The following is a 22,154-nucleotide window of genomic DNA, read 5'->3' on the forward strand; positions in this document are numbered from 1 at the left end:
TGGCATCTGAAATAAAATCCGGTAGTATTCATCCTACCCCGGTATTCATATTACCCCCATCTCGAGTGGTTCATTTTACCCCCAAAGAATAAACATCTTCAAATCATTTGTTTTCAGAATTTAGAAGATAAAAGGTCTTTTAATTTCCGTCAAATAATCATAAATACTTCAAAGATATGATGTGCTACGCAGTCCAGTAAAGGTTAACTGGTTTTTAAACGGTTAGACTGGTTTTTATTTACTTTTCCAGTATTTAATAGTTCTAGATCGCGCTAGAGTTGTAAAAATAGTTAGTCTGAGAATTAAAGAATTAATCCGCTTATCCTCCTATTTCCGGGTAAAAATTGATTTTTCGTGTCAAAAACCAACATTTTTCGCACGGATATATTCTAGCAATATTAACAACTTTCAAATGAAGTCGTATGATATTATTTTTTATCATTTGATAAAATAATACTTCATATTGAAAAAAAAAACAAGACCACGTGAGCGATTATTGGATCACTAGGTATTTTTGTGTATTCCAATAACCGGTCATGCAAAAAATTAAACAAAATTTCAAGGAAATATCGATTCTAGTATGGAGCATTCTTCATTGCAGTAGTAGCTATGGTCAGTGAATCAATTGTCACCCAACCCGCAGCAACAAAGACATTATAATCTCCTATTCTTCTGCAACAACAGTTTTTCACCACTTGAACCGAATATGACAATGATCGATCACCACGTGCGCAGCGATTTTCTGGGCTTCGCATTGCAATTTTCGAGATCTTTCTTCGTGTTGGTAAACATTGACACATTATGAAACAGCATTTATAGAACAAATTTGGTTTTGTGTTTAAAATAACTGATTAATCACGAGTTGAAAAGGTTGCACCCTGTGATTGCCATGACAATTTTGCTTTTGATTGTATTCCAATCCGCACAAGTTAGGACAAACGGTTGTGATAGAGCTTGCTGTTTTGTTTGTTATCCATCTGTTTTGATGACAATGTGATTCACTGATGAATAATGAAATTCGAAATAATGCATTTTTAGTAAGTTCGTCACGAAATCTGTTTACCGTGAGCGGAAATAGGAACACTTAGATGCAATAACAAATGCAGTAAAATAGTTTTGTTATGAGTTTTATTTTGCCGCTGATTACCTAAACTTTGAGCTACATTGAGCTTGATTGGCCGCCCGTGGTTGCTACTTCAGTATCGCCAGATCAGCTGCACTTACACAAGGAACCAATCGAATGACTGCTTGGGGCTAACAGACGCCCTCAGTGTGTAAGTGCTGGTGATCTTCTATTTTTAGGCAACAATGGCGCCTGCCACGTCAGAATGCAGACCAATGAGGGAAAGGGGGAGGAATTGATGATGCGTTAAACTGGCACCCACGTAAGCCGTATATAGCACTGCGTTCAAGCCAGTTCATGCAGGAGTGTATGGGTTGGGGGATAGGCATGGCAAAGAGGTTTGCTCTTTGGTTAGCAGACTGCCTATGTATCAGGCGTAGGGAAACGGTTTCTTGTCCGTTTCTGGTTTGCTATGAACGAGTAGGGTGTGAGTGTGATAGATAGAGAGTGGAAGATAGAAGCAAGTGAAAGGTACAAGTACAAAGTACGAGGAAAGGGACGGGCCTGGTATTGAACACATGACCTTCTGCATATGAAGCAGAAGCGGTAGCCATTAGACCACCAACCTCGTCAATTAGCTATACTTGGAGCTACATTGTGACATAAAAATAATATTGATCGAAACAATAGTTATTGTATAATAAACGTTTGAACACATAACTTCCCTTAAATGAGCGGGATCTGGTACACTGATATTATTTAACGTTTCTTTATTATAGAGAAGCCATCCCAAGTAACATTTTTAGTTTTTTTTCATTTACTACAAGCTGTTGTTACCACCAGATCGTTAAAACTCATTTTAGAACTTATTAGACTTCTCTCTCTCTCTTCTTGGCATTAACGTCCTCACTGGGACAGAGCCTGCTTCTCAGCTTAGTGTTCTTATGAACACTTCCACAGTTATTAACTGAGAGCTTTCTTTGCCAAGGTTGCCATTTTCGCATTCGTATATCGTGTGGCAGGTACGATTATACTCCATGCCCAGGGAAGTCAAGGAAATTTCCATCACGAAAAGATCCTGGACCGACCGGGAATCGAACCCAGACACCTTCAGCATGGCTTTGCTTAGTAGCCGCGGACTCTAACCACTCGGCTAAGGAAGGCCCCCTTATTAGACTTAACAACCTTAATAAACCTTTGATAAAACTCCGTTAAACCTGAAGAGGCCCACACTACAGGAGGTTGTTAAGGCTATACCTTAAAACCGCTTCTAACCTTTTTGGTTTTGCATCGTATGCATACATCTACTCTTGTAGTGTACTATAAAACATACAAAAGAGCTATTGTATAGTCTTATTGAGCTCAACTGGCGGTATTAGATCTTTTGCGATATCCTAAAATACGGAATAAAACCAACGTTAAGAGCTTATGATTGAACAAACATCAGCCAACAAGTTGTTTATAAATCATAACCTTTTTTATAATATTGAAATCATCATGATGTCTGCCGAACCATAATAATATATTAAAATCATCATTTTTTTGCGGGGCAGTAAATTTCCTTTCCATTGCGTGAAATTCATGCCAAAGAAAATTTACTGGTGGAACGACACAATATTTTTAGATTTACAACAACGCGCCACAATTACGACATCATAATTGACTATCTAATTTTTTATTTCATTCCATTTTCAGAATGATGGCATGCTCATCACAATCACAAATTGAAATTTCCCACGCATGAACCCGAAACAGCGACAGTAAAAATTGATTCCATCCATTTAAATCTTGCTGGTTTTGTCTGGAATGGTTTAAGATCAATTGGTGATTATTCCGTATAATATAATCATTCATGAGAGATTTTGATCTTATGAATCCTTTCGCAAAACCCTCCACTGGCCAAAATATTCCTAAATCAGATTAATTGTTCTGCGCAAAGACAAATAGGTTTTTTGGGACCCTTGGCTTAAACTTAATGCGCTCAGGAAAGCTAGTGCTGTCAAAAAGATAAACAAATCGGAAGATATGATTTTGTGATGTAATTTAATGAACTAAATTTGCGTTGTTACGTATCAAATTATGGTTTTACTTGAATGAATTGTTGTGTCGGTTGTACTGATGCAGAGAACGGTAAGTGATAGGTGCCTGAAAATTGAGAGTTTGTTCGTGTAGCTCATCTGTTATTTGCGGTATCGTTGCCTTACTAGAACGGGAAGTTCAGGCAAGCATGGGAAAAATATGCTACATACGGTAATAAGATAATTGTACGAAATGAATATTTGTCATTTCTATTTTCGGGTTCTGATTAACTCATACTCCATGTAGAGAATTATTATTATCGACATTATGATATTGGTAATCACACGCAGACTGCATTCCAATATCATCAGACAATTGAGATTTAAGAAGGTTTTAACATGACTTAGTGCAGTTTTATCGATGTCTTTGAAAGACAAATATGATGAGGTTTTAAGTATAGGTTTTCTTAGACACTACACAGCTCCTTCAAAATAGTACTTATAGGTATCTACAGAGCGTTTTAAAGTGGTTTTTGCTGAAAAGACCGTTTAGCACTTTTCAATGTTGTATAAAATTTGTCAGGATTTGATGCATCTCTAATAAAACCTCCATAAATAACATATAAGATCAAAAAGCATTGAAATTGTTACTTGGGATGCTTAACGGTCTGGGTGAAAGCTTTATTTACTATCATGTGAAGGATTTAAAAAAGGTTTTTTTACTAGGATAAAGGATTTCGTAGAACTAAATAAAAAACTAAATAAAATTACATTAAGAGTGTCAAAATGTCAAAATGTTTTCTTCAGGATTAACAAAATAATTCCAGATTCAAGAAATACAATAAAGATAGGGTGTCCCAGAATTTTAAAAAAAATTTCTTGGGGCATTTTAAATGCTGCCTGTGAAAATTTTGCTTGATAAAATAACCTTTTACACTGAAAGTTTTATTTTTTGAAAATCAATTCTTATCTAGCCTGCACAGACCATATTTTGTGTTTTGTTGAAACTTAATTAGTAATGAATGTTTTTATTAAAATCATTCGATGTGGTGAGTTCAAGTACATTGTAGCTATGAAAATGGTAAAAATAAAAAAAGCACTTATTTTTCTTTCCACTTAAGATAACTTCACAAAATCATAGTTTTTCAGGTAGTTTCAATATGAATAAAAATTATTCATTTCAGATATTTAGATTCAGATCTATACTTTTGGAAAGGCAACAAAAAATTTAGATTTTTACATGTTTTAACGTTATTATTAGCAATCGGATTTGATGCTTTTATAAATCGACCACAGCTAAAATCGGATGTTTAGTTCCTATTCAAATTTCATATACTTACGTTTATAATTTTCATTAAAATTAGTGACAGCCGGAGAAAATTCTAGGGAAATTTCTCAAGATATCCTTTAAAAAATCGTTGAAGGAATATCTGGGAGAATTTGTAGAGTAATCTCTAGAAGAATTTCTGGAGAGATCCCTGTAGGAGTCCCTGAAAGTATTCCTGATGAAATCTTTGAAGAGACCACTAGTTAAATTTCTGGAGCTTTTCCTCGAGAAATCTTTGATGTAATTTTTGAATAGTCACGTAACAGTCTCTGAAGACTTCTCTGGGGTCTGCAGGAATTTGCATTAGAATTCACTGCAAGCAAGATAAGGAAAAAAAGAGACTTTAGAGACAATTTTGTTTTTAAAAAAGACCTTTCTTTAAAAATAAAGACCAAGTCTCTAAAAAAAGACCTGGTACTAGACCAGAAATTAATAACTTGGTTGTTTCGAAATTTTAAATTTTAAATTGGTCTGAATTTCAGATAACTTTCCTAAAAACATTTTTCCAAAAACATTAAAAATCGTGCATGAAGATATGTGAATCCATTACACATCAAATTAAGAGATATTCATACTGGGAAGCCCAGTATAATTAATCTTGGTTTAAATACAATTGTGATAGTTTTGGACTACAGTTTAAATTGGCTTTTTGGAATCAGCCATGCAACGGAAACAGTATTATTATTATTTTTTAAATTAATGTGTATTCAATTCTTTCCTGGTGAATGAGTCTTCCACAATGATCTGTGGTCACTCTTTCTTGTACAATAACCCCATATCAACAGCAAAGCATGCTTCGCTTCCCAAGCGATCCTCAACTCCAAACATACAGAAAGCCCGCATCGCTTCACAGCGCGCAACCAGTATTCCAAACAACTGGCGCCTACCGGTCGTTCCAAAGTATCAACTTTCACTACCAGACGCCGGTCAGCGCGATTCGAACCCATCCAGGCCGTGTGCCGTACAGCAAAACCCCCTTAGACCGATTACGAATAACGCCGCACAGAAAACCTTAACCGATCAACATGAACATGTGCAGCATCTAACCCATTCAAATTCGACGACACGTGTGACTTGAAACATTACACGCGATCACTTCGTGGTCTTTGCAAAACTCGCGCAAACCTTCCACACCAATCAGCCGATTATTAGTAATCAATGAACCGCACCCGGCAGAGCACCCTTTTTGCTTATCAATGTTTGCCTTACTTCCCGTCCGCGTCAACATATGTATTTCCATCGATAGCTTGGGGTTTTGAAGTTTGATTCCGGTTCACCGGCGTTCTGTTTGAACTGAGAACGAATCGAGAATCGTAGGCAAACAGCTGATCAAATCGCTTGGAGTCATTTCCGTTTGCTCGTTAGCATATGTGTATGAGAAACAGTGCCAAGCACTGTCAACGCCGGAATGGAATTTATTGATGATAAGCGATCACACACTCCACCAACATTGCGTAAATGGGAAGAATGCTGAGCAGATTCACGCGCGTATTGAGTCTATGATACGCGCATACGATCATCATTGATCAATGCTGTTGGGCATTTGATCGTTTTGTAGGCCGTAACTTGTTTGCGCGCGATAAGATGCAGCCGCAGTTTTTGGTCCCCTTGGAACTTTAGAGGTCAGAAGAATCTAAAACTGGCCAAAATGCAACCGGTCGTCTCCAGCAGAACAGTCACAGGTATAAAAGATGATGTTAGAATCCAATATGCAGTACATCACATCTGCTCTTCAATTTGCAAACATCTGTAACGCAAATACGCACATCTTCACAATGCGGGTAAGTATCCATATTTCATCTTATTCTAAGGATTTTAATCGAATTGGTTTCCTTTATCATTTCAGTTTACCTTCGTTATGCTGGTAGTGCTACTGGCAGGAGTAACACTCACATCTGCCAAGCCCTTGATCCTGACGAAGGCATTCCTCCGCTATGTCCTGCCCACTATAACAGCCAAAGTAGCCGGTCTGTCCGGACTGAGTGGTCTCACTGGTCTCACAGGACTCACTGCATTGGGTAGCCACTCAAATCGATTGGGAGGACTCTCAAGCGTCAAGAAACCAGAGTCGATCGGTTCGGTGTATCTGCCGAATCGTGTGTACTCATTCTTGTTCCCGAAGGACACCATCAACCCTCCGGCATCGGTTGTGTACCACTCGTTGGAAGATTACTGCGTTCCCGATCCATTCGTGCCACCACCACCTCCACCACCAGTACCTGTGCCGCCACCAGTTGCCTTCCCTCAGCCAATTGCCTATCCGCCAGTTGCCGTTCCAGTTGCTTTCCCGCCACCCCCAGCAGCCATTGCCTACCCACCTCCGCCACCACCACCAGCACCACTTCCAGTTGGACCGGTAGCGCAAACTTGGGAACAGGACGGAGCCCAGACTACGGTGAACGTGGACACTCCCCTCGGCGGACCATCCGTGTACATCGCTGAGACACCGGCCGGAAGGCACGAGGCTCCACTTCCGGGCTTTAACGGCCCAGTGCTTTCCTCAAACACAGCCCCTGCACCCGGTACTTCGTTTTAGTGAGTGAGCGATCATAAAATACTAGCCAAATACCTCCGCATGACGATGCCGCCCAGGCACATGAGGAGATAAATTATTCTAGCCAATTGCACAAAATTAGGACAAATTTATAGCACATTAGGAGTGGTTTGCGAAAACTTGATACTGAGATGGCATTTACCGAATCATTGGAATTGCTTAATTTAAATTTTTCATTTGAAAACATTTGACTTCAAACATTTGAAAAGTTAGCCCACAGAATAACTCAATAGCAAAGTATTATTAGAGAAACATTCATAGTATAAATTCCGAGAAAGTGAATCAAGGTAACATCATTGTGATTACATATCTCATGCATTGCAAATACCCATAAAGGTAACTAACTTCAAGTATCATGAAGGAAAAACAAAGGCCAAGAAATGCCTTTTGAAAAAAAAAAGAAATTAATAAAAAATGATGAAAAATAACAAAATGTTTTATAAATAATGATCAATAATAATATCACAAGCGACTACCTATAAATAATCCTGAAAGCAACCTTAACTTTATAAGCGTAATAAAATTCCAAATTCTCAAAAGACTGCTCAACAAATTGAAATACACATTGATCAACAATAAGGTAAAAATCGGAAACCATTATCTCAGCTTCTAGAGCAGCTCATACAAGAATTGTATACAAAAAACTACTCAGAAACTGGCAAGACTTTGAAGAAAAACAAGAATTCTTCAAAATTAGTTGAATACACAAATTCCGTTAATTAAAGAAACGCGTTACTTTAAATACCAATTAACCCGTATCCGCCCAGCAAATGAAAAACAAAATCAAAATACTGTCATTCGGAAAGGTTAGGAACTGAACCTAAGTTCGAATGGAATCGTCCGGATGTCTAGTTTTTCGATTACACGGCAAAAAAATCCTAAATTTACATGGCACGTAAACTTCTATGATAATCATGTTAACCCTCAAATCCCCGGGACAGACCTTTTATTTTCAATCGATTGGTGTCCAGAAACAAATAAGTCTAACGAAATGCGGTTTTCACTATGATCGATGGGATGAGTTAGACTTCCTGCGAGTGGGGTTTTCGAACCGGAAGTTCAGGTCTGAACATCTTTTTCAGCCGGAAATAAGTGTTCCCTAGTCACATATTTTACAACTTTACAGCTAAACCAATGTTTAACGATAAGTTTTAGCCAGTTTTAGACATTATGTAACGGACCAAGGCAAGAGTACACTATGTGGTTTATTTTCATGCATGGGACGAAAGCCGGAACCTGGTTCCGGAAGTATTTTCCGGGTAGGAGCCGAGGCCAAGGAACACATAAATTTGACCCAAAGCAACATATGCGGCTACTTGAACGTCATGAAATCAATTTAGAAAGCTAATAGAAGACATCAACTCTCAAAATTGTCAATTTTATCATATGGCCAAGGGTGGGTTATAGGGTCACTTCCGGTTAACCAGGACACAAATGTGGATGAAGCTCAAAACTAGACATGCGACCGCTCAAACTTCATGAAAGAACATCAGCGTTGCTGTAAGAACATGCTTTTTACGTATTGATGCTTCTGTCAGATGAACAGACAAGGGCCGGTTTCTGAGGTCACATCCAATGATTCAGGAAAAAAAACATGAATAGAATGAAGAGTAAAACTAGAAATGCGACTATTCAAACTTCGTAAAACAACCTCAGCGTTCCTGTATGACCAAGCCTTTTACATGTATTGATACTTCGGCCATATAACCAGACAATAACCAGATTTTGAGTTCACTTCCGAACCAAGAAACAAACACAAAAAAGTAAAACTGGACATGTGACTACTCAAACTTCATGAGTTATACTCATTTTTTCTGTAAGAACATGTTTCTTGCATGTAGCCAAATGTCCGGATTTTGAGATCTATTCTGTTGAATCAGGAAACAAATATGATAAAAGAACTCGATTATCTTTTATCAAAATAAAGGTGAACACAATTTTTATAACTTGTGTATTTAACAATTGCAAACAGCAAAGCAGAGCTAAGACGATTTCATGAAGTTTGAATAGCCGCGCACCTCTTTTTATACTTTATTTATGTGTGTCTTCTGGTTCACCAAACGTGACCTCAGAACCCGGTCATTGTCTGGTATTTTGGCCGAAGTTTCCTTACAGGCAAGCATCATGTTCTTATAGCAATGCTGAGGTTGTTTCATAAAGTTTGGGCAGTCGCAAGTCTAGTTTTGATCTTCATCCACATTTGTTTCCTGATTCACCGAGAGTGGCCTCAGAATCCGGTCTTTGCCTGTCCAACTTGACGAAAAGTCAATAAAGGAATGAAGCATGTTCAAGCAGCTACTCTGAGATTATTTCATGAAGTTTGAGCAGTCGCACGCCTGGTCTTACGTATTATATATGTTTATCTCCTGGTTCACCGGAAGTGAACTCTTGTCTGGTTATATATCAGAACTATCGCTGAGGTTGTTTAATGAAGTTTAAGTAGCCGCATTTCTAGTTTTACCTTTTATTCTATTCATGTTTGTTCCTTGAATCACCGGAAGTGACCTAAGAAACCCGACATTGTCTGTTCATGAGGCCGAATTATCAATACAAACAAAAGCACGTTCTTATAGCAACGCTGAGGTTATTCATGACATTAGATCGGTCACATGCCTAGTTTACCCAATTATATATGTTTGCTTCTGATTCACCGGAAGTGACCTCGAAGTGTCCATACAGGCATGATCTTACAGTCACGCTGGGGTTATTTCAATAAGTCTAAGCGGTCGCATATCTAGTTTTACCTGTTGTTTATGTTTATCTCTAGATTCACCGGAAGTGACCTCAGAATCCCAACAACGTTTTACAATCTGGTCGAAGTGTCCATATAGGAAAGAAGCATGTTCATACAGCAACGCTGAGGCTATGTCATGAAGTTTGAGCAGTCGCATGCCTTTTTTTTTGAGCTTCATCATTATTTGTGTCCTGGTTCTCCGGAAGTGACTTCACAACACAGCCTTGGCCACATGGTAAAATTGATAATTTTGAGAGTTGATGTCTTCTATTAGCTTTCTGAGTTGATTTCATGACGTTCAAGTAGCCGCATATGTTGCTTTGGGTCAAATTTATATGTGTTCCTTGGCCTCGGCTCCTACCCGGAAAGTACTTCCGGAACCAGGTTCCGGCTTTCGTCCCATGCATGAAAATAAACCACATAGTGTACTCTTGCCTTGGTCCGTTACATAATGTCTAAAACTGGCTAAAACTTATCGTTAAACATTGGTTTAGCTGTAAAGTTGTAAAATATGTGACTAGGGAACACTTATTTCCGATTGAAAAACATGTTCAGACCTGAACTTCGGGTTTGAAAACCCAACTCGCAGGAAGTCTAACTCATCCCATTGATCATAGTGAAAACCGCATTTCGTTAAACTTATTTGCTTCTGAGCACCAATCGATTGAAAATAAAAGGTCTGTCCCGGGGCTTTGAGGGTTAAACGAGTTATAAATGAATGTTCAACGATAAATAATGTAAACTGTCTCATTGCATTCGAAAATGCTTGCAATCTTGAGTGAAACTGAAACATTTCATGATCTTACATCCAACATTCGCCAATATTGCATGCTTTCTTGCATCTTGAAAGTGAAATTGGAAACAAAATCGCTCAGTTTACATGATTCCACGCTGAATATTCTACCAAAAATAATGCACATGAATGGATCGACGGCTTGTCATTTGATGTGCATTATTTATGATTGAATTTTCAGCGGGAAAATCATGTAAACCGAGCCATTTTGCAAGCAACATTCTTTGAGAGAAGACGTGTTGCGTTCAATATTAAAGAATTTGGTAACAATGTTGGATATAATAGATGTGTTTATAAGTTTTATCATTGAAGACTGCATGAGAGATGGCTTTGCATGATTGAAACTAAAATAACGTTACGTGTAAATCTAAGATTTTTTTGGTGTGTATCATTGGAATTTTCGAAAATGACCATCGGTTCGGAGTTATTACGGTGGGTCTTTGGGTCAACTCGAGAAAAAAAGGACTTCATGTTCAATCAACTTCTATCCAACAAATATAACGATATAAATCTGACTCCATTTTAATTTCTATGAAAATTTATTGGCTTTTTTCGGTGAATGCAATACTTATACTCAAAGTGAAAGAGAGTAATGAAAGTAGTGAAATGGAAAAATGGATAGAATCGAAAACGAGCGACGACAGAAATGAATAGATGTTGAAAATTAACAGAGGGCTATATGTGTAAACAACATAATCGAAATGACAAATTGTTGCCTAACGTCCTGGTTTTGAACGGCTAAATGTTGTAGTCCGACACTTGTCGCTTCAGGCGGGTGAACAAATTCGCCACGGTTTCAATTTTTTTTCCAATAATATCCATGTCGTCCACGAAGCAAACAAATTGTCTGGATCTCGTGAAAATCGTGCCTTGACTATTAAATCCAGCTCTGCGCATGACACTTTCGAGTGCAATATTGAACAGCAGGCACGAAAGTCCATCGCTATGTAGGCTATCAGTTGATTCAGACAAGCAGCCAACATCTCCGGGCCCATCTTGATGAGTTAGGCTCCGATACCATTCTTGCCAGCGGCCTTGTTCTTGAGCTGATGTTGCATGGCATCCTTAACATCCTCCATTGAGGGAGCTGGTTGTTTTCCACTGTTCGCTGTGCTGACGTAGCCACCACATTTGCTATCTTGACCTTCTGTGCCTGTGTTCTATGCGCCATTTAGGTGTTCATCGTAGTGCTGCTTCCACCTTTCGATCACTTCACGTCCGTCCGTCAAGATACTCCCATCCTTATTACTGCATATTTCAGCTTGCAGCACGAAGCCTTTGCGGGATTGAGCTTCTGACAGAACTTCCGCGTTTCTTGAGAACGGTTCAGCAACCCATCGCTTGGTATTCTACCTCTTACACACGGCGCTTTTTGTCCCGCAATAGGCGAGTTTGCTGTTTCCGCTTCAGCCTGTATCGTTCCACGTTTTTCCGCGTACCATTGCAGCCCGTTCTGCATTTTTCTCCTCCAAAACACCCTGGCATTCTTCGTCGAACCAATCGTTTCTAAAACTCCGTTCCACGTACTCGACTATGCTTTTGGCAGCGTCGTTCATGGCGGCTTTGACTGTCCTTCAGCTATCTCCCTATTGAACTCGCCCTCATCCGGCAACGCTGCCTCGACGCATTGGCGACATTTGGTTGTTTCAGACGCGCTAGATTGTACCGAGGCGGGCGTCGGTACCGTACATCGTTGATGACAGATAGTTTTGCGCGTAGTTTCACCATCACCAAGTAGTTGTCGGAGTCAATGTTAGCGCCACGATAGTTTCTGACGTCGGTCATGTCGGAGAAGTGACATTCATCGATCAGAACGTGGTCGATTTGCGATTCTATCTGCTGAGGTGATCTCCAAGTGTGCCGATACCGGAGGCTGTGCTGGAAATAGATACTACGAATGGCCGCACTTTATGTGATAACTAAATTAAACAATGGGACCACCAATTTTTTTTCTTTGGGTATTTTTTTTTTTTGTTTTTTTTTGTTATTTATACCGGCCCCCAGGCCCATGGCAAGGGATCATTTTTAGCGAAGTCAACATATTAACGTAAATTATTTACCCACCGGACCCATTGACGCACCGGAATAACTCCAAACCGGTGCACATTTTCAAAAAATCGAATTAGCCTAGACATCGAGACGAACTAAAACAATCCGCATGTGTGAGTGGTAGTTTCAGTTTTCATTTTTTATTAATTTCTTAGCTCTTAACCTGCCAGACGTATATTCTTACCGCTTTAATTTTTAGTTTTTCGAAAACCTCACGTGTACACCCAAAAGAATTACTGTCAATTACTATATATAAAACCGTGATTTGTCGTCATATCTTTCTTTTTATCTGTAATACTTGCATAAAAGACAGTTTGCATACAATTTGCTGGAGAATTATGGAAGAGTAAATAATTTGACGAAAATTTTTAATTTTTTGTTTGAAACGACAATATTTTTACTTATCCTACTAGTTTCAATCTTTTAGGGATATTATAGACATACAGTGGGGATTCGCTCGTTGGAGCTCCACTCCATTGCATATCGACAAAAATTTCTCTTCAATTGCTGTAATGATAATCTGGTCATCATCGTAAATCAGAATAAATTTTGTCGCTCCTCCTGTAGTGCTGCGCTTGTACAAACTTTGATTAGTTCGACACTGTTTGAAACCCAACCAACGTCTTGAATACTGCATAGACTTTTCTGCTCCAGACCTTCACCGATTGTTTCAATACGTATTAACTCCTCCTTTACCTTCCAGTCGTCGCGCGGTTTGCCACCGTCAGAACCACCACGCTGCTGTTGTGAATGAAAAGCGAGGTTTTTTCAACAGTGTTGTACAAAATACAACAGCGCTACGACTGAAGTGTCGCATATAGATAGTTTCCTCCAGTTGTCCATTAAGATAAGCGGTTCTAACATCTACGTGCTTCACATGCGTCTTTCTATGACTAGCAATACTCAACAACATGCGGAACGTAACTTGCTTCGCTACAAATGCGAATAATTCATCAAAATCCATTCGGTACTTTTGAGTAGAGCCTTTTGCGAAATCCTTACTTTGTATCTGACAACGTTCCCCATTTCACTTCGCCATTATTGTCACGTCATTTAAATCGTCAGAACTATTTTTATGACTCCTTTCTGTGAACGAAAAACACTGCGAAACTTCAGATTCTTGCATTTCTCTTCTCCAGTATTGAATAGCTGTTCATTTTCCTAATCTGATCAGTAATAGTAATGGCTTTTAAAAAAATCTAGGCTAACAAAATTATGAATTCTTGTCTCGTTTTGACAGACTATTGCCTTTTTCTTGATCTCGTTCTATTGACTTATGGATAAAATTAACATCTCTACTCTTAAATACTCTATACTACACTTAACGGAATCATAGATAGATGATAGGTTCTTGTATGTTTTGCATATCCCATGAAAATAGCTTCATTTGATTTGGCATCCCATTTCAGTTTCTATGGCTTAGGAACGGGACTCGGGACATATCTGGTTTTCGTCTAGACCACGCTTCTTTTGGTGTTTGCTTACGCCTTTTCGTTGCAGATCGGTTTTACCAAAATGAAGCCGCTGATACTGCTTCTGCCCAGAAATCTTTCGGTAACGCGATCGCTCCACTATGGACCAATGCACGGCTTCACTTTTTGACGTTTTAGCGGTGCCGTGTTATCTATGTGACCATGGCAACCAGTGAATTCGGCACCGCTCAAACGTCAAAATAGTGAACTCGTGCATTGGTCCATTGTACGGTTAAGACACTTATAAGCGGTTTCTTCACCACCGCTTAGGCCTTAAACCTGGTTTAATCATATGGGTAAACGTATTTTACGGCTTAAGCGAAGGTGAAGAAATCGGCCCTTAGCCATACCTTTCTATTCTGGATTGTAGTTAGCTGATGTCTGATGTTGTTTGCCATGCTTCTTCAGAAAGTTCAGGAAAGCTTGTTAGTGAATTCCTTACTATTATCAGTTCATAACGTTTGTAGCCTTCGTCCAATTTGATTGTCAGCAAAACTCCTAAATTGATTGAATATGTGTATGACTTCGTCTTCACTTTTTCGTTCCAGATAATGTGTATGTAAAAATTCGTCTTGTCTTATCATCAGTGAAAGATAGGTAACAGCGACTTCCACCAAGAGACATATTTCAGTGGAAATGTTTCAATCTGGGCCCATAACCACTTAGTATACTGTAGTAGAATGAAGTACTGACCGGTTTGAGAGTTGATCAGGGAATGACTAGATCACGGCATACCAAGACAAGGCAGTCTCTTTATTTATGTAATCATCAAATTTGATTGTAAACATGTGACTTCACTCCTATCGTAACATATACGGTCTGGATCACTAGATTATTTTTTCAACAAATTTGTTCGAGGTGGATATGAATGACGTCGTCAAGTAGCTGTCAGTGTTCGGAATATATAACCTTATCAATTTTGTAAACCGTGGACTAGATTTTTTTTTTCATTTATTCATCATCTAGGGTCACTATGATGAAACATAGGTCCAAACGCCTACTGCTACTAACAGTTCTATGGACCGATGCACGAGTTCACTAATTTGACGTTTGAGCGGTGCCGAATTCACTCGTTGCCATGGTCACGTAAATAACACGGCACCGCTCAAACGTCAAATAGTGAACTCGTGCATCGGTCCATAGGGATCCCTAAAGGAGTCCTTAAAAGTATGTATTCCAGAAGCAATATCTGCAGAAACCACTAGAAGAATGCCTGAAGGTTTTTCTCGCAAAATCTGAGATTTTTTTTTTGTAAAATCTGTGGAATAAATAAACGCGTAAGAGACTTTGATGATTTCTCTGGATTCTTTAGAATTTCAAACATGGATTTACTGCACGGAGAAAAACAGAAAAAGGTGACCTTAGAGACCATCAAGAATTAATATTATTTAATGATAATTTTTGTTGGTTTAAAAAAACACTTCAGAGACTTTTCTTTGAATTAGTGACAAAGTTGCTATTTAAAAAAAACAGTCATAAAAGTCAATCAAAGCAAATTGAAAATGTGCACAGCAGCATAATCTTGGCCCGATAGCATTGCACACCACCTCCTGATTACATTACAAAACGAAACAACATTGACTGTTTATGCGCGTGATAGCGCACTTCTTGGTGTTAGTACAATCGAACGGAGGATTGGATGCTTTGTTTGTGTTGTGTTCGAAATCAAATCTGTCAAAACGGAGGAATGAATTTTTCCGCCTTGATTGGAGTTCGACGCCGATGATGATGCTGAAAGTGAACCGATGAGTGAACTTTTCAATCCACTCACGACTCACCACTATTTTTTTTTTATGTGCGGTTTCCTCCCTCCAACCCGTGTGCTGTCCTGTCATGAAAAATAACTTTTGATGGAAGGAAAATGATTCACTTCATGCGATGAATAAATAATTATCTAGAACACACGTCAAAGGGTGCAACCCTTCCGCCCAACCCCACTTTGCCACATTTTAGCTTTCAAGGGAGTGGGCGCCCAAAGGGATGTTATCATTTTTCTCGGGAATTATCCTATTACTCACTTGGACTTCCTGGTTATTTCCGCAAGATACAGTTGTTGCTGCTGCGCTACTGGACTTTCGACCGGATCAATGTGTTGGTTTTCTCTCTTTTTATTTGAAGGTTGCGAGAAATGGCCTCCTGTAGAATGTTTCGTGGGTTGATCCCCGTGTCACTATATACTGCACTGATCCTGATGCGGACAATCTATGAGGCCAACACCACACACTGCGCCCCCCTTTACTTATCTAAACGAATAAAACACTTTTCACCGCTTGCACGCACCAAATCCAACCGAAATCACCGCAATTCCACCGTTCGCCACTAATCTCGAGCACCGTAATTCCGCACGGACAACCGAAAAGCGAAGAATCCGAATCCGTTTCGTTAGCGTCTGCTAAAGTGACAAAAATTTCACACTCTTTCTTCTTCTCGACGACGACGACTACGGACGGCGATGGAGTTTGCTTTCATCCACATGCACACACAATTCGGGTTGCCTCTCACATTCACACAATCCTAAGGACGGTGCTTCAATAGGACAACATTTTTGAAAATCCGGTTCTGAAAGACTAAATATTTCTCAAACAAAAAAAACATTACTTTATTGGGGCCTTCCTTAGCCGAGTGGTTATAGTCCGCGGCAACAAAGCAAAGCCATGCTGAAGGTATCTGGGCTGGATTCCCGGTCGGTCCAGGATTTTTTTGGTAATGGAAATTTTCTTGACTCCCCTGTACCTGCCACACGATATACAAATACGAAAATGACAACTTTGGCAAAGAAAGCTCTCAGTAAATAACTGTGGAAATGTTCATTGAACACTAAGCTGAGAAGCAGGCTTTGTCCTCGTGTGGACGTAATGCTAAGAAGAAGAAAAGCATAACTCTATCATCTACGTCGGAATTTCTAGCATTTTTTTACAAGAGGCTAACCATAAATCAATCGTGAAAGAGAAGTGTGACCTCTCAGATGCCCAAAACATTGACCACGTGAGTTTTGGACAACTCCAAAGACCTTGAAAGGGTGTATAAAAGCTTAAGAAATCAAGGAATCTTCTGCACTACACAGCAGGATCTGATATAACACACTTTTAATTTAATTAGTTCAAAAGGAAAATGTCCGGTTTATCTTCTATCCACTTTGCATATAAAGAAGAACATTTTATATTATATTATCTATCAATAAGAAATATAAAACGATACATGCAACGAACTAGACTATTGAAATTGCATCAAAGCATCAATATTTCAAACTTTGGTTACTCAAAGAAAATTTAATCCGAATTTTTGCGGCAAATTTTCATAAAAGGGGTTTCTAAGCCATCTCGATAGTTCGTTTGTCTGAGTGTAGGATTTAATCGACACTGCAACTTCAAAAGAAATTATCTGACTTTATCGATCCTCGTTTTCGATAACAACATCGCCAAAATAAATTCTTCCTCAATATTTCTAGCTAACGATGCAAGGTTCGGTGATTCTATATTTCTATATTAATATTGACAATTCCGGATCAGCTGATTTGAAACGTCATGTGAAAAGGCCTATTCTAATTCAGTGCTTCGTCGATGCATAAGGAATGCCTTTGTCGACGTAGCACTTCGGTAGAATGCCGACGCCGAACTTCGGCAAACTTTTGTTGGTAATATTTAATTTCTCTTATGAACTTCGGTCTAAAATTAATCTGAATGCACAATATGAAGCGACCAAGAGAAAACGATCATTCCATGCAAGTAAATTACGTACTTATAAATACACAAACAAAACCGCAATTCACAATAATTCCATTTAAAAAAAAACTGGGATGCAATTTTTTATTTAATTTGGGGCATAATTTCAAAGAATCACGTTGTTCAAGAAACATTCAACGCAAAAAACGCCGTAAATGGGTTACTAGTGTAACACACTTCCAAGATGGTGTGTAGGAGTTTGTGTATGAAAACCGTGACGTCACAAATTTTCACACATGTGAACGCATCGTGTAACGTAGTACATGCGGATGAAGTGTTGTGTTCAGTAATGAACCTCTCTGCAACATCTGTCCAAGACGTGCAACGTGCATATGTAGTCTAGGAGAAGGGGGTAAAAAGCACATTCCCGCGAAACAAGTTCCACATCTCGTTCTTCCTGCTAAGGCCTTCTTTAGCCTTTTTTTTTTTTTTTGTTTTTTACAAGGGGGAAATCTGCAAACAGATCCCCTGAGAAGATAACTCAGGGAATGCGGGGATGACGCACCAACGACGACCCGCTAAAACCAGCCTATGCACTGTGCATGAGCAATTCATTTAGAATTGCTCAAGTGGTGAACAGTGCATCGACATGACCCTTGGACTCAGACCCTCATCTCCCCGGAACCACCTTACGGTATTTCTTCGGGAAGGGACCAGTGCATATAGCACAACACGTGTAGCAGAAGTAGCCTAGGCAAACTGCTTCTCCTAGCCGACTTAAACAATGTTACAAGGGACCAGCCTCGGCAGGGCTAATCCTCTGCAGCCAACTCTTGGTCGGCGCGCCATAGACGCTGCAATTCTAACATAATGTGAGTGACAGCCGTAGTTACTGCATTCCAGCACTCGGCATCCGCACACATTCTCTCTATAATATTGTCGGGGGACGTGTCCCCTCCGCATGTAGTGAGCATGCGACCTCTCACAACAATGAAACGGGGGCAATCGAACACGACATGCTCCGCTGTTTCCTCTACACCAGCACAATTGGGGCACGCAGGAGATTCTGAGTGCCCGAACCTATGCAGGTACTGTCTATAGCAACCATGTCCTGACAGAAACTGCGTCAGGTGGAAGTTCACTTCCCCATACCAATCTGACACATTTGGTATAAGTCGATGGGTCCATCTACCCTTAGTGGAGTTATCCCATTCCTGCTGCCAGCTTCTGAGCGTTTCCTCTTTACACGTGTCGCGGACTCCTCTGGTACCCCTTTGGTTGAAGCATTGAACATCTTCCTTGATGATGAGCCCGATGGGCGTCATCCCGGCTATGATGCACACGGCCTCTTTAGATACCGTCCGGTATGCACTTGCTACTCTTAAGCACATTATCCTGTACGTGCTTTCCAACCGCTTTAGGTTTCTGTTCGTTCTAAGCGCTTTTGACCAGATTGGTCCTCCATACCTTAGTATGGATAGCGCCACGCTTGCCAGCAGCTTGCGTTTGCTGGCAATTACAGCAGAGCTGTTAGACATCATCCTCGAAAGCGCCGCTATAGCCGTAGATGCCCTTTTACAGGCATATTCAACGTGGCTAGCGAAGCTCAGCTTGTCATCGATCATTACCCCAAGATGCCTAAGGGATCGCTTGGACTCTATGGTGCAATCACCTACCGAGATAAGCGCCCGTTGCTCGGACCTGCGGTTGTTGACCACCACCACCTCAGTCTTGTGACGGGCCAGTCCTAGTTTCCTAGACTTCATCCATTCCTCAACCAGGGAAATAGAGTGCGCTGCTGTCAACTCTACTTCCTCCATCGATTCACCATAGACCACTAGGGTGATATCGTCGGCGAAGCCAACAATCTTAACACCCGTCGGAAGGGGCAGCCTCAGTACGTCATCGTACATCGCATTCCATAACAGCGGGCCCAGGATTGAACCTTGAGGTACTCCCGCGGTAATTCGAACGCTTTTCTGCCCCTCCTCTGTGTCATACAGTAGAATCCTACCATCAAAATAGCTTTCTAGAAGCTTACACAACTGCACCGGTACCTTGAGGCGGTGAAGCGCGTGTGCTATTGCTTCCCAGCTTGCGCTGTTGAACGCATTCTTCACATCCAGAGTGACAACCGCGCAGTAACGGATGCCGCTCCTTTTATGCTCGATTGCCACCTCAGCTGTTTGAACGACCGACTGGATGGCGTCCAGAGTAGATTTACCTTTTCTGAATCCAAACTGGTTGATGGACAGGCCGTCCGCACTCTCCGTATACGGTACTAGTCTGTTGAGAATCAACCTCTCCAATAACTTGCCCGTCGTATCTAGTAGACAGATAGGTCTATACGCCAACGGGTCACCTGGTGGTTTCCCCGCCTTTGGTAGTAGCACCAATTTCTGTCGCTTCCATACATCCGGGAAGATTCCTTGATCAATGCAGCGTTGCATCGTGGTTCTGAACATGTCCGGATCCGTGTTCACTGCCGCTTTTAAGGCAACATTCGGGATACCATCGGGTCCCGGTGCCTTGTTTGACGCGAATGATTTCACGACTTCTGCCAGCTCTTCGTTCGTCACTCTCGCCACTTCTTCTCCTTCATCTGCCGCATACGGCGCTGGGGGCCATGGGCTTATGGGATGGTGCGGGAAGAGTACATCGATTATCGATCGCAGCAACTCGGGCGATTTCTCTTGGGGCGCTATGGCTCTGGCTAAGATAGCCATTACCACTCTGTAGGCGTCACCCCATGGACTAGAATTGGCACTCTCGCATAGACTTTCAAAGCATGCCCGTTTTCGACTCTTGATTTCCTTTTTGAGAGCCAACTTTGCCTCTCTGAATGCTGCACCGCGTTCCTCTCTTTGTGCTTCTGTGCGTGCGCGTTGCATTCTTCGTCTAGCCCGAAGGCAGATTGCTCGAAGATTTGCAATTGATTCGCACCACCAATACACTGGCGGCCTGTTCTCTCTAGGAGGGGCTTTTCTCGGCATGGAAGCATCACACGCTCGTGATATCATAGCAACTAGCTCTTCACCGTTTAGGTCCAGAGTGTTTCGTTCGCGCCTCAGGGCTTCAGTGAATACTTCGCCGTCGAAGCGCGCTGTTTTCCATCCTCGGGCTTGGGTCGAGTTACATCGCGCTGCCTTCTGCCCGCCTGGTATTATACTATAGCGAATCGATTGATGATCGCTATGCGTATAACCGTCATCAACGCGCCAGTTCATGGTACCTAAAAGGTTAGGACTACAAAACGTCACGTCGATGATCGATTCTGCACCATTTCTGCGGAAGGTACTCACTGTACCCACATTTGCCAGCTCTACATTTAATGCGGCCAGGGATTCCAACAATAGCTGGCCTCTTTGATTGGTGCAGCGGCTACCCCACTCCACTGCCCATGCATTAAAGTCGCCAGCTATCACTACTGGCTGCCGATTAGCTAGTTCGGCCATCATCCTGTCAACCATGTGGGAAAATTCCTCAATTGACCACCTTGGGGGCGCGTAACAACTGCAATAGAACACGCCGTTGATTTTTGCTATCGCAAAACCGTCATTTGAGCTAGAGACTACTTCTTGGATTGGGTATCGTCCTGTCGTCCCTATAGCTGCTAGCTGTTGAGACCTATCCGCCACCCAGTTCCCGTTGTTGGCTGGTATGCGGTATGGGTCCGATAATAACACCACGTCAGTCTTGGTTTCCGAGACTGACTGCCAAAGCAGCTGCTGGGCTGCATCACAGTGGTTTAAATTTAACTGTGTTACTTCCGTTTTGGCTGCTTTGATACTCCGCTTGTGCCCGGACATTTGGGTCCGCCCGTTAAGTGTCCGTTGTCTGCTCTGTCGACACATATTAGGCACTTAGCGATTTGCTTACAATCGCTTGCCCTATGGCCTTCAGCGCCGCATTTTCTGCACATCTTACTTCTGTCGGGACCATTGCAATTCCACGACTTATGGCCCTTCCCGAAACACTTGAAGCAAACTTCAGGAGGCTGTTGTATGCTCAGCCGGCAAACCGACCAGCCTACCTTGAGTATGCCCAAGTTCTTCGCTTTGTTGGCCTCTGCGACCGGCAGCCTGATCGCCGCCACCTGGGTGCCCTGCGGGCCCTTTCTAAGGTGGATGGCCTTACTGGCTACGTCGATGTCACACTGCTCTTTGAGGGCAGCCGAGACCTCCGCTGCATCGGTGACCTCATCCAGATTTTTACACTGGAGAGTCGCTTCAGCAGTAAGGGATCTTACATCAACCTCGTCACCAAGTACTTCTTGTGCCAGTTGCTTATAGACTGCACCCTTTTCCTTGGCGTCCTTCTTTAAGACTAGGATCATTTCACCAATCCTAGTTCGCCTTATGCTTCGCACGTCTGCGCCCAATGGCGATAGCTTCTCTGTGCTTCGCATCGCCTTCAGAACCTCGGCGTATTTTGCTTCCTCCGTTTTGATAACGAGGGCTTCGCCTAAATTCCTACGTTTCG

At 41.2% G+C, this 22,154-nt stretch overlaps 2 protein-coding genes across 5 annotated transcripts in view; one reads left to right on the forward strand and one right to left on the reverse strand.

Moving 5' to 3' along the window:
• LOC5566648 (protein mothers against dpp) overlaps positions 1-22,154 on the reverse strand; it is a 104,604-nt gene that overhangs the window by 74,828 nt on the left and 7,622 nt on the right. Inside the window, exon 2 of one of the 4 annotated variants that reach the window (XM_021846222.1) lies at positions 16,029-16,253. The gene's annotated coding sequence lies outside the window, so the exon portion shown is untranslated. Of the gene's footprint in view, positions 1-16,028; positions 16,578-22,154 lie in introns of all 4 variants that reach the window. The other 3 variants (XM_021846221.1, XM_021846220.1, XM_021846219.1) reach the window with 3 other exon arrangements.
• On the forward strand, positions 4,910-7,367 carry LOC5566649 (pollen-specific leucine-rich repeat extensin-like protein 1). The gene is made up of 2 exons (XM_001650982.2): positions 4,910-6,189; positions 6,255-7,367. Exons 1-2 carry the CDS (start codon positions 6,100-6,102, stop codon positions 6,942-6,944), a joined length of 780 nt encoding a protein of 259 aa, XP_001651032.2. The 5' UTR covers positions 4,910-6,099; the 3' UTR covers positions 6,945-7,367.

The sequence above is a fragment of the Aedes aegypti genome, chromosome 2 (assembly GCF_002204515.2).
Source record: "Aedes aegypti strain LVP_AGWG chromosome 2, AaegL5.0 Primary Assembly, whole genome shotgun sequence".
Lineage (NCBI taxonomy): Eukaryota > Metazoa > Arthropoda > Insecta > Diptera > Culicidae > Aedes > Aedes aegypti.

Bases quoted from the DNA above. Each gene is read 5' to 3' on its own strand.
- LOC5566649 (XM_001650982.2), top strand. From the start codon at position 6,100: ATGATGTTAGAATCCAATATGCAGTACATCACATCTGCTCTTCAATTT. The intron at 6,190-6,254 runs GTAAGTATCCAT...TTATCATTTCAG, and splicing joins CGCACATCTTCACAATGCGG to TTTACCTTCGTTATGCTGGT.